General features: G+C 46.4%; 1 protein-coding gene across 1 annotated transcript in view; it reads left to right on the top strand.

Annotated features, from left to right (window-relative positions):
- The first annotated feature begins 338 nt into the window (after nucleotides 1-338).
- LOC139276310 (ecto-NOX disulfide-thiol exchanger 1-like) overlaps nucleotides 339-21,020 on the top strand; it is a 493,766-nt gene continuing 473,084 nt past the window's right edge. The window contains exons 1-2 of the mRNA XM_070894110.1: nucleotides 339-429; nucleotides 13,043-13,216. Coding sequence (XP_070750211.1) covers nucleotides 339-429; nucleotides 13,043-13,216 — 265 coding nt within the window. The remainder of the gene's footprint in view (nucleotides 430-13,042; nucleotides 13,217-21,020) is intronic.

Here is a 21,020-nt window from a genome sequence, read left to right as displayed (position 1 = left end):
ATTGTGCTCCCATTGAGCCACAGCTGACACATCACTATGCCCAGAGAAGGTCAGCTGCTCGGGAATCTTGTCTCTGCAGGGACGGTTTACACGACTAAACTGAAGGAAAAAAATAAAAGGGATGCACAAAGCACCCTGTTTTTAATTGGCACGACAAGACAATACTGACACTGAGAGAAAACAAGTCTCACAATCGGCCTGGATTCATGCAGCCAAACAGTATTTTATATCCTTTAGCCCAGGGCAAGATCTAACTTTACTTACTTAAATGATTTCCATTTGTTTTCCCAGGAACAGCAGGTTTGGAAGGCCTAGTCGTTGGCCCCAGTCAGATCAACATGTCCCTCACTGACACCACAGCATGGACGACTGCTCTGAACAACATGGGGATCGGCCCAGTGGGACTGGCTGGGTCACCCCTGCTCTCAGGTAAATATGCTCAGAGGATCAGTGATGGAACATTGAACCCTGATCTTCTAAACTTGAGTAAGGGCATGCCGCCCACGGCCACAGGAACCTGCGGGATTGGATGAGGCTCCTGATGGTCCTATGGCTCGTACCTTATGCACCACGGCAACTTCACCACAATAGAATCTGGGAAGAGTAGAGAGAACGTTTTACGGTTCTGTGGGACGTTATGTTCCCATATGGAGGATGAGTGTCAGATAGCCGTGCCCTATGAAAATAAACCATTGGATGGAGGGTGCAGCATGGTGAATTGCTGGGTTGAAGCAGCTATAACTTGTTCTGATACTCCCACCAAGTAAATGTCCATCGAGGGTACAGGCTGAGCAAATACCTGCACCTGTCGAAGCTCCAGTCATTGTGGCGAGCCGGTGAGCAGTGAGAGAGTCAGTAAGCTCTTATTAAGATGACAGTAAAACACAGCAGATCAGCGATCCCTGCAGGCTGCACTGTGCTCTGCGCAGCCTGTTTCTTTCAATGTGCGGCCCCTTTAAATTTCTGTGCATGCGCAGTGTTTCCAACGCTGTGAGCGGCCTGTGAGGACCCTGCAGATTACTGCGCGACCACGCACGCGCACAGCTCAGCGTGAGCATTGCCTCAGATGTTGGAAATCTGAACTAAAAACAGAAAATGCTGGAAACACTCAGCAGGTCAGGCAGTGGAGAGAAACAGAGTTAACGTTTCAGGTCGAAGACCCTTCGTCAGAAATGGAAGAAGTTAGAGATTCATCACTTTGTAAGTGAGCAAGCTCTCCCAGAATAGTGCAGCACCAAAGATGGCCATTCCAGTTTGTGCCGGCTCCTTCAAAGTGCAATCCAGTTAGTCCCATCCCCCGCTCTTTCCCCATAATCTCTGCATATGTTTCTCTTTCAAGTATTTATCCAATTCCCTTTTGAAGACGATTATTGAACCTGCCTCCACCACCCTGTCAGGCCGTGCATTCCCGATCCTAACCACTCGCTGTGTAAAAAGGTTTCTCCTCATGTTGCTTCTGGTTCTTTTGCCAATCACTTTAAATCTGTGCCCTCTGGGTATCGACCCTTCACCCATTGGAAACAGTTTCTCTTTATTTAATCTATCTAAACCCTTCATAATTTTAAACACGTCGATCAAATATCCTCTTAGCCTTCTCTGCTCCACGGATAAGAACCCCAGCGTCTCCAGTCTATCCACGTAACTGTAATCCCTCAAACCTGTCACTGTTCAAGCAGAACTCTTCTGTACCCTCTTCAAAGCCTCACTTCCTTCCTAAAGTGCGGAGCCCAGAATTGGACACAATACTCCAGCTCGGGTTGAACTAGTGTTTTATCCAGGTTTAGCATAACTTCCTGGGATTTGTACTCTCTGCCTCTATTTATAAAGCCCAGGATCCCATATGCTTTATGTTTTGTTAACCTGCCCTGCCACCTTCAAAGATTTGTGCACAAACACCCCCAGGTCTCTCTCTTCAAAACTGTACCATTTAGCTTGTATTGTCTCTCCTCATTCTTCCGACCGAAATGTATCGGCCCAGAAATCCCGGCCTTCCTGGGTCCATACGGAGTGAGAACAGACCCGGGAAGGCAACGCACAATGCGCATTTGCTGAAAACCGGCTTTTCTGATCTGTCCAGCTGGAGCTTGACAGATCTTCCGTATCCCCACATCCAGGACATTCGCATGGGCAAGATTGCGGGATAGACCCATCTCTTGCCCAGCAAATGTCCTGAAAACTCTTGCATCTGATAAAAGCAGGCACATAGCCTCCCTTTACAGGTGCAAGAGTTTTAAAACACACTTAAAACATAAAATAAAATAAAAAAAAAACACATTTTATTTTTAGAAACTCTGCCCACTACATTAATTTTTTTTAAAGCACAATTTTAAAAACTTTTTAAAAAATTGGAAATATATATATTTTTAATAATACATAAATAACTTTAATTTAAATTAATCTTAAATATGTAGTGTATTTTTTCTATTTTTTATTACTGGTGTGTTTGGGGGGAGGGGAGGTTCCCATTCATAATAATGGGAACTCCAACTTATGAAGTTCCCATTATTATGAATGAGAACTTACTTTACCTTGATTGGCTGCCCAGAGCCATGTGACTGCAGCTCCAGCCCTGCGCACGTCCTGACGTGCACGCGCTGCGATGCGCAGTCAGTGGTGGCCTCAGGACCGGGATCTCTGGTGGTCGCAGCAGGTTCAGGTAGGTGCGCATCTTTTTTCTAGAATCCAGTCGAACGCCCGCAGGAAGGAGAAACCAGGATTTCTGGGCCATCATCTTATACTTTTCTACATTGAATTTCATCTGCCTTGTGTTTGCCCATTTTACCAGCTTGTCTATTTTCTCTTGAAGTCTATTACTATCTACCTCACTGTTTACTGCACTTCCAAGTTTCGTGTCATCTGCAAATTTTGAAATTGTGCCCTGTACCTCCTAGTCCAAGTCATTAATGTATATCAAAAACAGGAGTGGTGCTAGTATTGAACCTTGGGGAACACCACTGTATACCTCCCTCCAGTCTGAAAAGCCCCCATTCACCACAACGCTCCGTTTTCTATCCCTTAGCCATGCTGCTACTGCCCCTTTTATCCCATGGGCTTCAGTTTTGCTAACAAGTCTAATAAAACGGCGCCGGAAAAAAAACTCGCAATTCTGGAGCGTTCTTCAGCTCCTTGTCTGCCTGGTGTGGCGCCCAGGGGGGCGGAGCCTACACTCGCGCCGATTTTGTAAGTGGGAGGGGGCGGGTACTATTTAAATTAGTTTTTTTCCTGCCGGCAACGCTGTGCGTGCGCGTTGGAGCGTTCGCGCACACGCAGTGTGAAGGAAACATTGGCACTCGGCCATTTTTGCAGTTCTTTGTAGCTGTTTAATTTTTGAACATTTTTTAATAAAAGCACATTGCCATCAGCACTTTCAGCACTTGTAACCTTTTCACTGTCTCCTCCCCCCCCCCCCGCGGGAAGAACGGGCGCCTCCTCCCCCTCCCCCTGCGGGAAGAACGAGTGCCTCCTCCCCCTCCCCCTGCGGGAAAGAACGGGCGCCTCCTCCCCCACCCCCCCCCCCGCGGGAAGAACGGGCGCCTCCTCCCCCACCCCCCCCCCGCGGGAAGAACGGGCGCCTCCTCCGCCCCCCCCCCCCGCGGGAAGAACGGGCACCTCAGACTGACTGCAGCATTCTCCGTGCCTGAAGCACTTTCACACAGGTAGGAAGATGGTTTATTTAATCTTTTCTTTGCTTATAAATGTTTATTCAGGTTGGATTTATTTGTATAATATTTGTAGAAGTATAAATAAGGATTTATTGTAGAATGTAATGACTTCCCTTCCCCCCCCCCCACCTCGTTCTGGACGCCTAATTTGTAACCAGCGCCTGATTTTTTAATGTGTAGAACAGGTTTTTACAGTTCTACAAAAATCTTCACTTGCTCCATTCTACTTTAGTTTGGAGTACGTTTTCACTGTGGAAACTTTGAAATCAGGCGTCAGTGGCCGGACACGCCCCCTTTTGAAGAAAAAATTCTGTTCCAAAGTAGAACTGTTCTACCTGACTCGAACTGCAGAAAAAAAAATGTGGAGAATTGCAATTTCTAAGATAGTCCGTTCTCCACCAGTTGCTCCTAAAAATCAGGCGCAAATCATGTGGAAACTTGGGCCCATTGTTTCTACTTTTTAATGCTACATCTTGGTGCCAAACCCCTGCCAAATTAGTGGTAACTCTCCCCCACATCACTCGTTAACCTGCCCACAAGGATTTTTGTCCCAGCTCAGTTCAGGTACAACCCATCCATCTTGTACAGGTCCTGCCTACTCCAGAACTGGTCCCAATGTCCCAGGAACCTGAAGCCCTCCCTCCTGCACCATGTCTCTAGCCACGCATTAACCTGCCATATCCTCCTATTTCTACTCTCACTAGTGCGTGGCACTGGGAGTAATCCAGAGATTACTACCTTTTGAGGTCCTGCTCTTTATCATCCTCCCGAGCTCCTTAAACACTGACTGCAGGACCTCAACACTTTTCCTTCCTATGTCGTTGGTTCCAACATGGGCCACGATTTCTGCCTCTTCCCCTTCCCCCACAGAATGTTCTGTACCCTCTCCATAATGTCCTTTACACTGGCACCAAGGAGGCAACACATCATGCAAGACTCGCGTCGATGGTAGCAGAACTGCTGTCTGTGCCCCTGACTATCGAATCCCCAATTACAGCTACATTCCTACACTATGTTGTCCCCCCTGTGCAAACTTTGCCTTATGATGTCGGGATCAGGAATGCTCTCCTTCCAGGTGTTGTCACCCTTACCCCCAACATCCCCTCCCCTTCCCACGGCACCTTTCCGTGCAAGAGCAGGTGATGCAAAACCTGCCCTTTTACCTCCTCCCTTCCCACTGTCCAGGGCCCTAAACACTCCTTCCAGGTGAAACAGAGATTTACTTGTAAGTCTTTCAATTTAGTATAATCTATTCGCTGCTCACGATGTGGTCTCCTCTACATTGAGGAGACCAAACGCAGATTGAGTGACTGCTTTGCGGAACACCTCCATTCAGTCTGTAAGTGTGACCCCGAGCTTCCGGTCGCCTGTCACTTTAATTCTCTACTCCACTCCCACTCTGATATCTCTGCCCTCGGACTCCTGCACTGTTCTAATAAAACTCAACGCAAGCTCGAGGTATGGTATATTCTCTACAACATCATAAATACACATTTACAAAATGGCTTCAACTCAGGAACTTTATATTTTGAGCAATGGCTGCATCACCACAGTAGTCCACTAGGTGGAGCAGTAGTCCACTAGATGGAGCTATATATTACACTGCTTCCTCCTTAATGAAGAATTAATTATAACAAAATAATCATCATACATAACTTGCATGGTTATACATAACAAAAGATATGGACTTATTTTGCCATATTTACAAATCAAACTTAACCACTTGTTTTCTGTTTTGAAGAGGATACCTTCGCTCTTGAACAGAACTTGTCAACCTTAGACTCATTCTAGGCTGAGCATGAGGAGAGTTTTTCCTCCAAGGGCAATCCTTGATTTACATTTGAACTCTCTACAACTTCAGACTGTTTGTTGGCCTGACTCAGACTCAGACTTAAATTCTGACTTTCTCTTGGATTTGTTTCTAGTACATCTGGTACTCTACTTATAACAAGACTATCTGATGAGTCGGAAACAATCGAATCATTCCAACTTTCAAATCTGCAGATAAAATATCAATGTGAACAAACATAACCTGTCCATGATCAAACGTCTTGACCAAATATGTGCGAGGACCACATATCTTCACCACTCTTCCTGGTAACCACTTTAACCATTTATGGTGATGGTTCTTCACTCTCACCTTCAGATTCAATTTCACACTTCTATATCTTACTCTACCTCTATCATGATTCACTTTCTGCCTTAATTGTTTCTCTTCTACTGACTGTGCCAAGTTTGGCTTTTACAACAAGCACCTGGTTCGTGGCTGTTGTTCAAGAAACAACTCTGCTGGTGTTCTATCAGTAGATGTATGAGGAGTATTACAATAAGTAATTAGGAAATTTTCTAATTTGTGGTCCAACGACAACTGCCGTTTCTTTGGATTTGGATCCAACATTGCGAACATTCATTTTAAAAACGGGACTCGCCCCTCCAGCATGAAGATATCACAAAGGACTGCCAACAATAGCTGGTCATCCTCTGCAAGTGCTGCAGGATGCATGAACTATACAATGTGTACTGTGCCTCACCTTACCATCTGACTTAGGTACAACAATGGGTGTAGCCAAATTAAATAGATCTATCTTAGAGATAATGTTCTCAGTCTCTTGTCTTTTGAGTTCTTGCCCAACGTTCTCCTTGAGTGCATATGGTACAGGATGTGGTTTGCAGTAAACTAGTCTAGTGTCCTTCTGTACCCTGACACTCGCCTTGAATCGGACTGCCTGTTTCGCAGAAGACCCTCGGAAACTTCTTGATGACATCATCCTTCAATGCAAATCTCGTTTCAACATGAAAAATCTCATTCCAATCCAGCTTCAGTGATCCCAACTAGTTTCTACCTAGTAAGGCAGGCTTGTCTGCTGCCACTACTAAGAGAGGCAAGCTCTGAAATTGATCCTTGCATTTCAGTGGTACAGTGATACGTCCTACTACAGGAATGTTCTCTCCTGAGTAGCCTTGCAGCTCTATCTTCGACTTTTCCAGTGGAAAATTATTGAACTTGTCGAGATATAGCGATTCTAGTACTACGCTCACAGATGCAGCAGTGTTGATTTCCATGGCTATCTTGGTTCCTGCACTGTCTATTTGGATGACGATACTTTTCGAGTCACTGTTAAATACCTTTGTGCTGCTGATGACGTGTATACCTTCGTCCTGTTGCTTTTCTTCCATGCTATGTACTCTCTGGGGATTTCTATTTATAGCCTGGAAAGTTGGTTTACTCTTCAGTCGGCATGCCTTTGCAAGATGCCCAGTTTCTTTTCAGAAGAAACACTCTACCGTCACATACGAGTGCTTTCACAATACTGGTATGCAATAATGTGACAGAGGGTTAAAATTCAAATTCATAACAACCAATAAAAAATAACTTTATCTGGTTCTTCAACAACAGAACAATAACAGGAAAAAGCAAAACGATAATTACTCGATGGCAACTTTATGAAAGTTGCATCAGAATACACAAGCTGCGTTATCTAACATTCATCACCGTGTCCAAAAGTGACCTCATAATTGAAAAAATGCTCAATATTCCTCAAAGCTTTCTTTGTTGATAGAATGCTCTTTGGAAGCAAAACATAACATGGATAATTACTACTCCCTTTATCTAATCTTGTCATGTCTTATGTACATATGAGAAAAGGACACTGCGATGCGCGTTACCCCAGTGATACCTACATCCTGTATCTCCCCGTTACAGGGTCACTTATTTCAATTTGCCATCTTTCATATTTCCAAAAGCCAATTTAGGAAAACCGAAAAGGTTTTGGAAGACACTTGCTGACAGTTTCCAATCTGATGAGGACAAGTGGAATTGTTGCCTTTTATTTGCAAGTTCCGGGTATTTCACTTTACAGACGATGCCACTCCGAGCTTCCCATGATGGGTCTTCCAGAGACGGCCAGATGTACAAGTCACCAGCATGTCTTCTCAGGTATTTCAGGTACACTTCCTGCCCTGAGACTTCAAGGATCTGCAACTAAAGAACAACATAATGATCATTACTGGCAATATTTTTTATTCTCCCTTTTCATTTCACAAACTCAATCTAACCATAACCTTTCTATAATAGCTATAGATTTTCTTAATCTAATTTCCAGCTATTCAAATAGATTACTGGTAGATATAAAAATCCTTCCCTCTGCCATGAAGATGCTGCTTGAGTGCTTGCCCTTTAGCTCCACTGCAGAAAGTCTCCTTGCTGGATGTCTGGTTGACTAATAACACACGAGGAAAGATATTAGTAAAGACATCAGGAGGTATCAGAACAACTCAGAACTGCCTTATTAAACTATGCTATAATTACTCTACAGAGATTAATTACGGAAAGATCAAAAAATATATAATTTCAGTCTACCTATCGAGAAGAGCATTTCCAGAAGTGACGTTGGAATCTCCAGTTGTTGATGCATTCACAAATAGAGCCCCATGTCTCCTCCAATTGGTGCCATGTTACCTGTGATGTGGATGGGTTGCAGCCAATGGATGCAATGTCCAGATTGGTAACGTCATTTGTTGGGGCTGAAGAATATTCTCTGTAGAAAGATGAACAAATGAAGAAAAAAAATGATAACTAGTTGAGCTTTAGCACTCTTTCATGAGACTATGAAAGTGTTCATAAAATTTTAGTACATATATGGATAACTTTGAGCAATATGTTGTCCCAGGTACCGATAGCACGATTTCAATGCTGTGTTACCATTGCCAGTTGCTGAGGCCTTGGGGCCCAACAACCTTTTACTTTTAACCTGCAGGTGATTTACCTCGGTTGTCTGTGACTAGATATGGTACAAAATTCCCGGGAATTTTGGTTGGCCATATCTATTGACACAGCTGTCTGACAAGTTAAATCAAAAGTCAAGTTAGGGGTTGTCAAAAACTTTCTTATCGCTTCATTTTTTATCCCACAAACAAAGCGGTCACTATCTAAGTGAATAGCTAGCTTCTTTAATGCTACAATGTACTCACTGATACTTTCATCAATGAATTGATCTTTTGTTCCAAAACGATAACTTTCAGCAATTTGCAGGGGCTCAGCACTGTAGTGCTGTTCTAACTTGGTTATAATCTTCGTCAGTGGCCTGTCCTTCAGCTTGATGGGAACAAGCACATTTTTCAGGGTTTCATACACCTCGGGGCCTGCTTCAGTCAGCAAACTAGTCCATTTTCTTTCTACCACCACCCGGTTATGGTTTTCAACATCGGGGGACTTCGATGATACTTTTTTCAGTGGAAAACATTTCTAGCCACTTCACATATTCTCCGAAAGTCTCACGGTAATGATGGAATTCACGAAAGCGTCCTATTATTCCCATAGGTGTGGCCATCTGCACTCTTTAGTTCTGCCAAGTGTGCTTGTAATTTACCTGGGATTTTTAGCTATTCTGCAACACAAAAGGACCTCTCTATTCTCTCTGTTGTTTGGCTAGAATCATCCACCAACAAAAATTTCAGCTTGGGTATTCAGGAATCCGATCCTTCATCGCCAATGTGGTATATTCTCTACAACATCACAAACACACACTTACACGATGGCTTCAACTCAGGAACTTGTCAGGTGACCTGTCACCTGGTGCTTTTATTGTATTTCCAGCAATGGCTGCATCACCACAGTAGTCCACTAGGTGGAGCAGTAGCCCACTAGATGGAGCTATATATTACATGAGGAACAGCACCTCATCTTTTGTTTAGGCACTTTACAGCCTTCTGGACTCAACATCGAGTTCAACAATTTCAGACCTTAACCCTGCACACATTTGACTCTGATGTATTTTTTCTCTCTGTTTCCCATGGCAGCTGATAATTATCCTGCCATTCACACCCTATCTAAACTAATCTTTTTCTAACTACTGATATTACCATCTCAAGTCGGCCCATCATCCATTTTGTCTCAAATCTCTCCTGTCTTCCACCCTATCACAGACCTTTACTTTTGTTCTTTCCTCCTCTCCCCCTTTCAGTGCTCCTTAACAATTTATTCATCTCGAACATTCGCCAGTTCCGACGAAGGGTCATCGACCCGAAACATTAACTCTGCTTCTCTCCACAGATGCTACCTGACCCGCTGAGATTTCCAGCATTTTCTGTTTTTATTTTAGATTCCAGCAATCGCAGTATTTTGCATTTGACTTTCTATAGAGTTTGGCTTGTGCAGGATTTTGGATTTTATCATCTCTCTGCTGAAATGTCCCAAAAACATGACTGACAGCTTAAATAAAACGCTTCTGTTTCCTTTTATTCCAGCCTAGGCTTATTGATTTAAAATGTGATATTTAGGGTAAATTCTGTGAGACCCCATGCCACTGAGGAGGGTCTCAGTCACAGTGCGTACTGTAAAATTGCAGGCTCTGCCCGAACTTACCCTGATGTCTGAGCACTGGTGTAAAAAACTGCATGGAAAAGTGAAGAGATGAGTTGTGGTTCATAAAATAATGTCCTGTTTCATTGTATAACTGTGCTGGCCTCTTGTTTATGGAGGGTGCAAGGTGGGAGGCCGGTCAGGAGAGCATTGGGATCGTCGAGTCTGGATGTAACTCAGGCCTTGACAACACATGGAGCTGTTTGAAGTAAATCCCTTGCAAAGAGCGACAAAGCATCAGACCACACTGTCAGAGGCTTCATTCGCTACTCTTGTCCCATATTGTAATGTATTTTCTTTCTTCTTCTTTACACCTTTTCGTGCCCTCCATCCATCCCTCATTGAAAGGCCTGGCGGCCGGCCTTCTCTCTCAGGCTTCTGTCAGTGACATTCTGAAACTAGCTGCCAGAAGTCCTCAGACTTTACCTCAGCCTCTGCATGGGAATAACTGCCCCTCAACTGTACCCCAACCCGTCCCCCACCCCAAACGGGAACAACTGCCCCTCACCCCCCCCACTCCCCCCACTCCAACTCCCCACATGGGAACAACTGCCCCTCACACCCACCCCAACCCCCGACATGGGAACAATTGCCCCTCATGCTCCCCCACCCCTCCCCCACACACGGAAACAACTACCCCTTACCCTCCCCCCCCACCCCCCCCACCCCAACCCCCTATCCGGGAATAACTGCCCCTCACCACCACTCCCCCCCACCCCACCCCGCAACCCCTCCCTAAAAGCACGGTGAGATCAGGAGCCCAACACGTGGGGAGCTGTGGACACAAGTTCTGTAACCCGGTGTTGAAGCTACAAGTACATGGGAGTGATTTTAACCTTGCGCCCCTGGGGGAAACTGAGTGGGTGAGCAGTTAAAAGCGTGCAGGATACCCGGCCTATTCCCACCTCTCTGACACTACCCTGCTTGGGTTCCACATGCCGATCAGACACTCGCCCACAGCAGCTGGGAGCCCCATGAATTTATGTAACTCAGGGCCCTTCCCCGTCAATAGTTCTCCGATGGTATTTTAACCAGCGGGCTGAAGCAGCTCGGCCGCTGGTGAGAAGGGCGGAGAGGCCCTTCAAGGTTAGTGGAAATCTCTCCTTTGTGAGATAGATAAGGAGCAGGAGTGCTCCTCCAAACCCCACCAGGACAGTGGCAGCCTCCCCATCCCTGGACTACCCACCACCACCTCGAGACCCTCTCACAATCCCCTCTCTCCCCATCGCGGCCGAGGCTCAGCGGTTAGAATTAACGAGGCCTCCTGATGACTCTGGCGGACGGAGAATCCGCTCGCAGTTTAGTGCCGGAAACCCGCTGCGAGTTACAATCCACCCCACAGTGTCACTGCCCCCTCCCCCGACTCCACTCATTATTGCAGGCACTGACAGAACCCTGCTTATACCGGGCATTACACATCCTCGCATGCTTCAATGTTCAAGGCTGGTCATAAGCAGGTGGTTTTGAGAGAATAGACGAACTCGAGCCAAACAATTTAACTTCCATATGCAAGCAATCTGGTTGTACAATTAGCATAATCTGAATAAGTGAATGTAATGCTGGAGCCAGCCTTAACACTGTTGCCGGCCGACGCACTTCATGTTGCAGAAATTAAAATGTTGCGGATTTAACGGGTGAGCAGAATCCACACAGTTGAAAGCCCCACAATATGCTTGCACCTGATGTCGTGCCTCTTGCTGTTCACATCATCTGTTGATACTGGAATCCAATTAAACCGACAGCCATGAACTGAGAATCAAGTGAGGTAATTTGCTGAGGGAGTGCTCCACTGTCAGAGGTGCCGTCTTTCAGATCAGACATTAAACTGAGGCCCCGTATGCTCCTCGTGGACATTAAAGATCCCGTGGCACTATTTCAAAGAAGAACAGGGGAGTTCTCCCATGGTGTCCTGGTCAATACTTATCCCTCAAGCAATATCCCAAAAAAAACAGATTATCTGGTCATTATCACATTGCTGTTTGTGGGAGCTTGCTGTGCACAAATTGGATGCTGGGTTTCCTACATTACAACAGTTCAGGAAGTAATGTCAATCCTGTATAAAGGGGCACTCCCAAAAAACAGACGCCTGCAATAAACGGAGACTTATTGAGGGACCCAAATAACTTGCATGGTAAAATATATAAGAGCCACTCTGAGACCATGGACACTCACTAATTACGGACCACAAACGGCCCTCAATGGACCAAGCCCTTTTACAACACGGGACCCGGTCTGCTGCAAAGCCTCTGTATCTGGAACTTACACTGAGTCGGGATCACTGACTCCCCCTGCAGCTCGCTTCCATTCTGCCTCCAAATCCCATGGGGTCAGAGTGTGGAGGTCAGCGCGAGGCGACAGGAATGGGGGGCTCTTTACCCAGGATGCCCAGGGGCAGAGAAAGCCCTCTATCTCTGAATTCTTGCATGGCTCGATCCCAGGGATAGAGCGCTTTCTCTGTTCTGGGGATGCTGCGTCAATAATTCCCCATTCCACTGAAAACTTTACACTACATACACTGACCATTCTGAAAATAAGGCCACCTGCTAAAAAAAAGGATAGCTGATGCCAGTCCCGAAGCTGTCTGTGATTTACAGGGTTTACTGTACTTCATTGGCTGTGAAACGCTTTGGGACGTCCTGAGGTTATGAAAGGCACTATGGAAATGCAAGTTCTTTCTTTCCCAACCATTGCCAGGTTTGTGACTTCCTGCGATACAATAAAATATTAATTCAGCAGAAACACACGATGGTAAATCTTGGAGGACCGGCAGCCACTGTGGAGTCTCGCTTCACAGGAGCGGAGGCCGGGGAATCCATTGCCACCGTCAGTGTCCGAAGTCAGACCCGCTGACCTCTGCCCTCGATGTTTGATTGGCTGCTCCGTGCTCCCACCAAGGGGGGTCCCAGGCCGGGAGCCTTGCCCTTAATGCTCTGTAATCGAAACATGGTGTTTCTTCTAATGGTAGCTCACACGCCATGTACCTGCTGAAACAATAACAGGTGTGTCCTTGTGTCTATAGATCCCCTGTGTGTCCCGGCGTTTGACCATGGCCTCGGGATAATGGCAGGAATGACACCAGTTAACCCAATGATGCCCGGGATAAGCTTACTGCAACCACCCGTCCCGCCAGGGGTGCCGGTAATGAAAGAAATTATCCACTGCACAAACTGTACACTCTTTCCAGCAAACCCAAGTAAGTCTGAGAATCGATGGTCATTTTATAGCTTTATTGTGTCTTGGTGGATTGGGGGAGGGCGGGGGGGAACAAATGTTGGGAAATTTTAAATTGAAATAGTTTTGGGAGGGCACCAACAAATGATCGGGGAGAGACCAGCACGGGGAGGAGGAGGGGGGGAGGTGTGGTCGGGTGAAAATCGGGGACCTGGACCACATCGGGGTGGGGAGGTTGGAGAATGAGGGGGGAGGGTGAGGATCAGGGGCCGGAGGAGTGGGGGGGGGGGGCGGGCGCCCGGGTACAGATCGGGGTCCGGGGGTGTGGGGGGAACTGGGTTAGGGAACGATCAGCAACCGGAGGAGCAGGAGGGTGATGTCAGTGGAGTGGGGGGAGTGATCGGGGTCCTGGGGGAGGGGGGCAGTCTCTGATCACGGAGGATGGGGGTAATTGGAGGCCTGGAGTGGGGGGCAGTCTCTGATCATGGTGGGGTGGGGGTGGGGTTGATCGGAGGCCTGGAGTGGGGGGCAGTCTCTGATCATGGTGGAGTGGGGGGTGGGTGTGATCGGAGGCCTGGAGTGGGGGGCAGTCTCTGATCATGGTGGAGTGGGGGGTGGGTGTGATCGGAGGCCTGGAGTGGGGGGCAGTCTCTGATCATGGTGGAGTGGGGGTGGGTGTGGGTGTGATCGGAGGCCTGGAGTGGGGGGCAGGCTCTGATCATGGTGGGGTGGGGGTGGGTGTGATTGGAGGCCTGGAGTGGGGGACAGTCTCTGATCATGTTGGGGTGGGGGCGGGTGTGATCGGAGGCCTGGGGTAGTGGGCAGTAACTGATTGCGGGGGGTGTGGGGTGGGTCAGTCAGAGCACTGGGTCAAGGAGGTAAGTGTAAAGGTACTTGTCTCCTGGATCCAGCAGGCTTTGCCTTACTTTAGCTGCCGGGTTTACGAGCCGTGCAAAACCCGAGCCACTAAAGTTAAATAGAAAATGGAGGTTAAAGCAGAGGCATCAAGCATTACTATAATATTTAAATAGAAGACTTGCCTCCTGGGAGCGGATTGATTGCCCCAACCCCTGCCCCGCCTCCGTTAAACCCAGAAGTAGGCGGGTTCTGGTCGGGATTCTGATTTTTAGCACTTTAACTTCCCACACGACCCCGACCCATTCAGACCGTGATTAGCCAATTCAGCCCTCGAACCTGCTCCGCCATTCATTCAGATCATGGCTGATCTACCCCTCACCATTTACCCGCCTTTGCTCCCTATCCTGATACCCTTACCTAACTAAAACCCATCGGCCTCAGCCTTGAAAGCTCCAATTGTTCCAGCACCCACAGACTTTTGGGGAGCAAGTTCCAGATTACTGCTCCCCTTTGTGTGGAAAGGTGCTTCCTGGTTTTGCTCCTGAATGGCCTCGCTCTAGTTTAAAGATTACGTCCCCTTGTTCTTGATTCCCCAACCAGTGGAAATACTTCTCTGTATCCACTCTATCGAATCCTTTAAACACCCCAATCAGATCACCCCTCAATCTTCTATACTCGAGGGAATACGAGCCAAGTTTGTGCAGCCTGTCCCCATAACTGAACCCTCTAAGCCCCGGTATCATTCTGGTGAATCTGTGCCACAACCTCCAATGCCAGTCGGTCCTTCCTGCCGTGGGGTGCCCAGAGATGATGCAATATTCCAGGTGGGGGCTGACCAAGGCCCTGGACAACTTTAGCACCAACTCTTCTCCTTAGTCTTCCAACCCAATTGACTTAAAGGCCACCATTCCAGTGGCCTTTCTGATTGCTTTCTGTATCTATCTAATAGCTTTTAATGATTTGTGTCCTTGGACTCCCAGATCTCCTCGACACTTCCTGATTGCTCATCATTTAGAAAATATGTGACTTTATCTTTCTTGGTCCCACAGGGGATGACTTCACACTTGCCCACTCACTGAATCAGTCAATGTCCCTTTGCAACTTCCTGCTCTCCTTTGCATGACCGACTCTCCTTCCTAACTCCCTGTCACCTGCACACTTGGATATAACAACAATGATTTGTATTTATATAGCACCTTTAATGCAGTAAAATGTCCCAAGGCGCTTCAAACAATTTGACACCGAGCCACATCAGAACAGGTGACCAAAAGCTTGGTTAAAAAGGTAGGTTTTAAGGAGCGTCTTAAAAGGAGTAGAGAGAGGTAGAGAGGTTTAGTGAGGGACTTCCAGAGATTAGGGCCTAGGCAGGTGAAAACACTCCATATAACTTCTTATTCCTTCATGCAAATCATTAATCAATATGAAGAAAAGTATAGGCCCCAGGACAGAACCCTGGGGAACACCATGTGTCACATATTGCTAATCTAAGTGCATACCCCTTATCCCTGCTCTCTGTCTCCTACCTCCCAACCAATTTCCAACCCAAGTCAAAAGGGAGATCGGGCGGGAAAGTGGAGTTGAGGTCAAAGATCAGCCATGATGTTATTGAATGGTGGAGCAGGCTCGAAAGGCAATATGGCCTAATCCTGCTCCTAATTCTTATGTTCTTATGTTACCTCTAATAATCTCTTGTGTGGAACCTTATCAAATTGCTTTGATGTCACGGTCGATTAATTTGCAAAACAAAACCCTTGACTCCCCGATAGTTCAAGAATCTGTCTATCTCAGCCTTGAATATATTCAATGACTCAGCTTCCACAGCTCTCTCGGGCAGAGAATTCCAAAGATTCACGACCCTCTAAGAGAAGAAATTCCTCCTCATCTCCTTATTGAATACTTTGTTTCAATCTTCACTAAGGAAAACACGAATAACCTCTCGAAAATAATTGGAGACCGAGCGTCTAGCGAGAAGGGGGAACTGAGGGAAATCCTTATTAGTCAGGAAATGGTGTTCGGGAGATTGAAGGGACTGAATGCCGATAAATCCTCAGGGCCTGATAGTCTGCATCCCAGAGTACTTAAGGAAGTGGCCCTAGAAATAGTAGCTGCATTGGTGGTCATTTTCCAACATTCCATGGAATCTGGATCAGTTCCTATGGATTGGGGAGTAGCTAATGTAACCCCACTTTTTAAAAAAGGAGGGAGAGAGAAAATAGGGAATTATAGACTGGTTAGCCTGACATTGGTGGTGGGGAAAATGCTGGAATCAATTATTAAAGATGTAATAGCAGCGCATTTGGAAAGCAGTGACAGGATCGGTCCAAGTCAGCATGGATTTATGAAAGGGAAATAGAAACATAGAAAAATAGGTGCAGGAGTAGGCCATTTGGCCCTTCGAGCCTGCACTACCATTCAATAAGATCATGGCTGATCATTCCTTCAGTATCCCTTTCCTGCTTTCGCTCCATACCCCTTGATCCCCTTAACCGTAAGAGCCATATCTAACTCCCTCTTGAATATATCCAGTGAACTGGCATCAACAACTCTCTGCGGCAGGGAATTCCACAGGTTAACAACTCTCTGAGTGAAGAAGTTTCTCCTCATCTCAGTCCGAAATGGCCTACCCCTTATCCTAAGACTATGTCCCCTGGTTCTGGACTTTCCCAACATCGGGAACATTCTTCCCGCATCTAACTTATCCAGTCCCATCAGAATCTTATATGTTTCTATGAGATCCCCTCTCATCCTTCTAAACTCCAGTGAATAAAGGCCCAGTTGATCCAGTCTCTCCTCATATGACAGCCCAGCCATCCCTGAAATCAGTCTGGTGAACCTTCGCTGCACTCCCTCAATAGCAAGAATGTCCTTCCTCAGACTAGGAGACCTAAACTGAACACAATATTCCAGGTGAAGCCTCACTAAGGCCCTGTACAACTGCAGTAAGACCTCCCTGATTCTATATTCAAATCCCCTAGCTATGAAGGTCAACATACCATTTGCCTTCTTTACTGCCTGCTGTACCTGCGTGCCCACTTTCAGTGATCATGCTTGACAAATCTTCGAGTTTTTTGAGGATGTAACTGGTAGAGAGGATAAGGGAGAACCAGTGGATGTGGTGTACTTGGACTTTCAAAAGGCTTTTGACAAGATCCCACACAGAGATTAGCGTGAAAAATTAAAGCACATGGTATTGGGGTAATGTATTGACGTGGATAGAGAACTGGTTGGAAGACAGGAAGCAAAGAGTGGGAATAAACGGGTCCTTTTCAGAATGGCTGTTCAGTGCTGGGACCCCAGCTATTTACAATATACATTAATGATTTAGATGAAGGAATTGAATGTAATATCTCCAAGTTTACAGATGACACTAAGCTGGGTGGCAGTGCGAGCTGCAAGCAGGATGCTAAGAGGCTGCAGGGTGACTTGGACAGGTTAGGTGAATGGGCAAATGCATGGCAGATAATTATAATGTGGATAAATGTGAGGTTATCCACTTTGGTGGCAAAAACAGGAAGGCAGATTATTATCTGAATGGTGACAGATTAGTAAAAGGGGAGGTGCAATGAGACCTGGGTGTCATGGTACATCAGTCACTGAAGGTAGGCATGCAGGTGCAGCAGGCAGTAAAGATAGCAAATGGCATGCTGGCCTTCATAGCGAAGGGATTTGAGTATAGGAGCAGGGAGGTCTTACTGCAGTTGTATAGAGCCTTGGAGACCACACCTTGAGTATTGTGTGCAGTTTTGGTCTCCTAATCTGAGGAAGGATGTGCTTGCTATTGAGGAGTGCAGCGAAGGTTCACCAGACTAATTCCTGCGATGGCAAGACTGACATATGAGGAAAGACTGGATCGGCTAGTCTTATACTCACTGGAATTTAGAAGAATGAGAGGGGATCTCATAGAAACATAAAATTCTGACGGGACTGAACAGGTTAGATGCAGGAAGAATGTTCCCGATGTTGGGGATGTCCAGATCCAGGGGTCACAGTCGAAAGATAAGGGGTAAGCTATATAGGACCGAGATGAGGAGAAACTTTTTCACCCAGAGTGTTGTGAACCTGTGGAATTCTCTGCCACAGAATGTTGTTGAGTCCAGTTCATTGGACATATTGAAAAGGGAGTTAGATGTGGCCCTTACTGCTAAAGAGATCAGGGGATATGGAGAGAAGGCAGGGGTGGGGTACTGAGGTTGCATGATCACCCATGATCATATTGAATGGAGGTGCAGGCTCGAAGGGCCGAATGGCCTGCTCCTGCACCTATTTTCGATGTTTCTATGTTAAATGGGCAACCCCTTATTCTGAAACTATTCCCCCTAGTTCTAGATTCCCCCATGAGGGGAAACATCCTCTCTGTATCTAACCTGTCAAGCCCCGTCAGAATCTTATATATTTCAATAAGATCACATCTCATTCTTCTAAACTCCAATGAGTAAAGGCTCAACCTGCTCAACCTTTCTTCGTAAGACAACCCCTTCATCTCAGGAATCAACCTAATGAACCTTCTCTGAACTGCCTCCACTGCAAATATATTCCTCCTTAAATAAGGAGACCAAAACTATAGGCAGTACTCCAGGAGTGGTCTCACCAATGCCCTGTACAGTTGTAGCAAGACTTCCCTATTCTTATACTCCACCCCCTTTGCAATAAAGGCCAACGTTCTATTTGTAAAGTCCTGTCCCCTCAGTACAGATTCACACGAGGCATGTAGTGAAGTCAAGGTCACTCTGGACCTGCACCTTTTATTTCACAGCTCTGGAATGCTGCACTTGCCTGAAACCTGTCCTTATATACCTGTCTCTTGCAAGTGCACCCCTGGTGGTAAGGTATGCTGGTGGTTACAGGTCATATCTTATTACAGTCACGTATAGCATGTTAGGATACAGTTATATATAATAATGTAAGATACATGACACTATTTGCCTTCCTGATTACTTGCTGTACCTGCATGCTAACTTTTTGTGTTTCATGCACAAGGGCCCCCAGATCGCTCTGTACTGCAGCTTTTCATAATCCCTCTCCATTTAAATAATAATTTGCTTCATCTTTGATTTGTTGAAGTAAATTGCATTAATGTGTTTAAGGGGAGTGTTATACATACACGATGGAGATGGGAATAGAGGGATATGTGGGCAGGGTGAGAAGAAGTATTCAGGCCCAGAAATTGGATGTCTGTAAAAACCTGCCGGTGCCACCGCGGGCCGGTGTTGAGGGCCGGTGAAAATGGTGTCTCTGGCAGAACCGGTAAATGGTGCATAGTTGAAAAGCTGTTACTCTATGGAAGGTGTCAGAGGTGCATGAAAATGTCAATAGCTGCGCACAGTTGCTGTGTCAGTGCTGGGGTTTGAGGGCCAAGAACTAATATTACTTGTACTGCAAATGTCGTGTGTATGCATATAAAGAGTAAAAGGCTACTGAGAGAAGGGGTGGGGCTGATTCGGGACCAAAAAGGAGAGCTATGCCTGCAGGCAGAGGGGAAGGCTGAGGTACTGAACGAGCACTTTGCATCTGTGCTCACCAAGGAAGAGGGATGCTCACATTGACATATTGAAGGAGGAGTTAGTGCAGACCCTAAAGTGTGTGAGACAGTGAGGATCAAATGGGGCCATGGTAAGGTTGATGAAGAAGGTACTCACCCTGACGACCCGAGTGAGGTCGTTGAATTTCTTCCGACATTGCGTCGCAGTTCGGGACACCGTGCTCCTTGCCCACATGTGGGTGGCCACTTCCCCCACATTGGCCTGAAGAGATTGGGTGCCGGCCTCCTCCCAGTGTTGTGGGGGAGGATGTCCCGTCCCCTCTCCACCCACTCCACCAGTGCCTCCAAGGCGGCCTGGGAAAACCGATGGGACCGCTGCCTTCCTTGTGCGGCTACCATGTTGGTCTGTGTCTCACTGCACAGGCTGCAATCCTGGGACTGAGGCTGTGCAGCATCATTTAGCTTGCTCTTTACGAAGCAGTTGGCCCCACTATGTCTGATGAGGATCGCCTGACCCTCATTAATGCTGTGACCTTCGCCCCACGCTTTTCGGCTTTAGCGCCCTGAGAGAAGTGAGCATTGCTTGATTTAGCATCCACTTGCCTCTTGGGGCGCTGAAAATGAATATCCCGCTCACCAGCGCTAGTTAGTGCCAGGCGCTAAACTTACCCATCAGGCAGTGTTCCCACCTCAAAATGGGAGTTACCGAATTTCCCACCCACAGTCTGGTACATAAAAGGGATCCATTATTACCATCCTCAGGTTATGTTGATGTTTAAGTAGATAGGCAATTAAAGTGAACATCCAGATTGTCGGAAAAATAGAGTCCCTTTATGGGACTTCCCAGTGACACTGAACCCAAGAGAACCTTGAGTGAAGATTCCAAATCCATAATACAAAACTATTATAGTGTTTGCTTCAAGTAATTACAGCATCAGTTGCTTTGCAACTCATTCTAATGCTCATTGCACCAATGGGTGATTCATGTGGTACTATTGGGAAAGCAGTTTTGGTTTTGTTCTCCTTACTGAAGGATATAGTTGCCTTAGAGGGAGTGCAACAAAGGTTCACCAGACTGATTTCTGGGATGGGGGGATTGTCCTATGAGGAGAGATTGAATAGACATACATTCCCTAGAGTTTAGAGAAATGAAAGGTGATCTCATTGAAACATGTAAAATTCTAAAGGGGCTTGACAGGGTAAATGCTAGGAGGATTTTTTCCCTGCTGGGGAGTCTAGAACCAGGGGTCACAGTCTCAGAATAAGGGGTTGGCCATTTAGGACAGAGATGAGGCAAAATTTCTTCACTCAGAGAGTTATGAATCTTTGGAATTCTCTACCCCAGAGAGCTGTGGATGCTCAGTTGTTGAGTATATTCAAGACAGAGGTCGATAGACTTTTGGATATGAAGGGAACCAAAGGATATGAGGATAGTGCAGGAAGGTGGAGCTGAGAAGATCAGTGATAATCTCATTGAATGCTTGAGGGG

This window comes from Pristiophorus japonicus, chromosome 11 (genome assembly GCF_044704955.1).
Source record: "Pristiophorus japonicus isolate sPriJap1 chromosome 11, sPriJap1.hap1, whole genome shotgun sequence".
Taxonomy (NCBI): domain Eukaryota; kingdom Metazoa; phylum Chordata; class Chondrichthyes; family Pristiophoridae; genus Pristiophorus; species Pristiophorus japonicus.
Note: the sequence above shows the minus strand (reverse complement) of the source record. Positions and strands in the feature narration are given on the sequence as shown.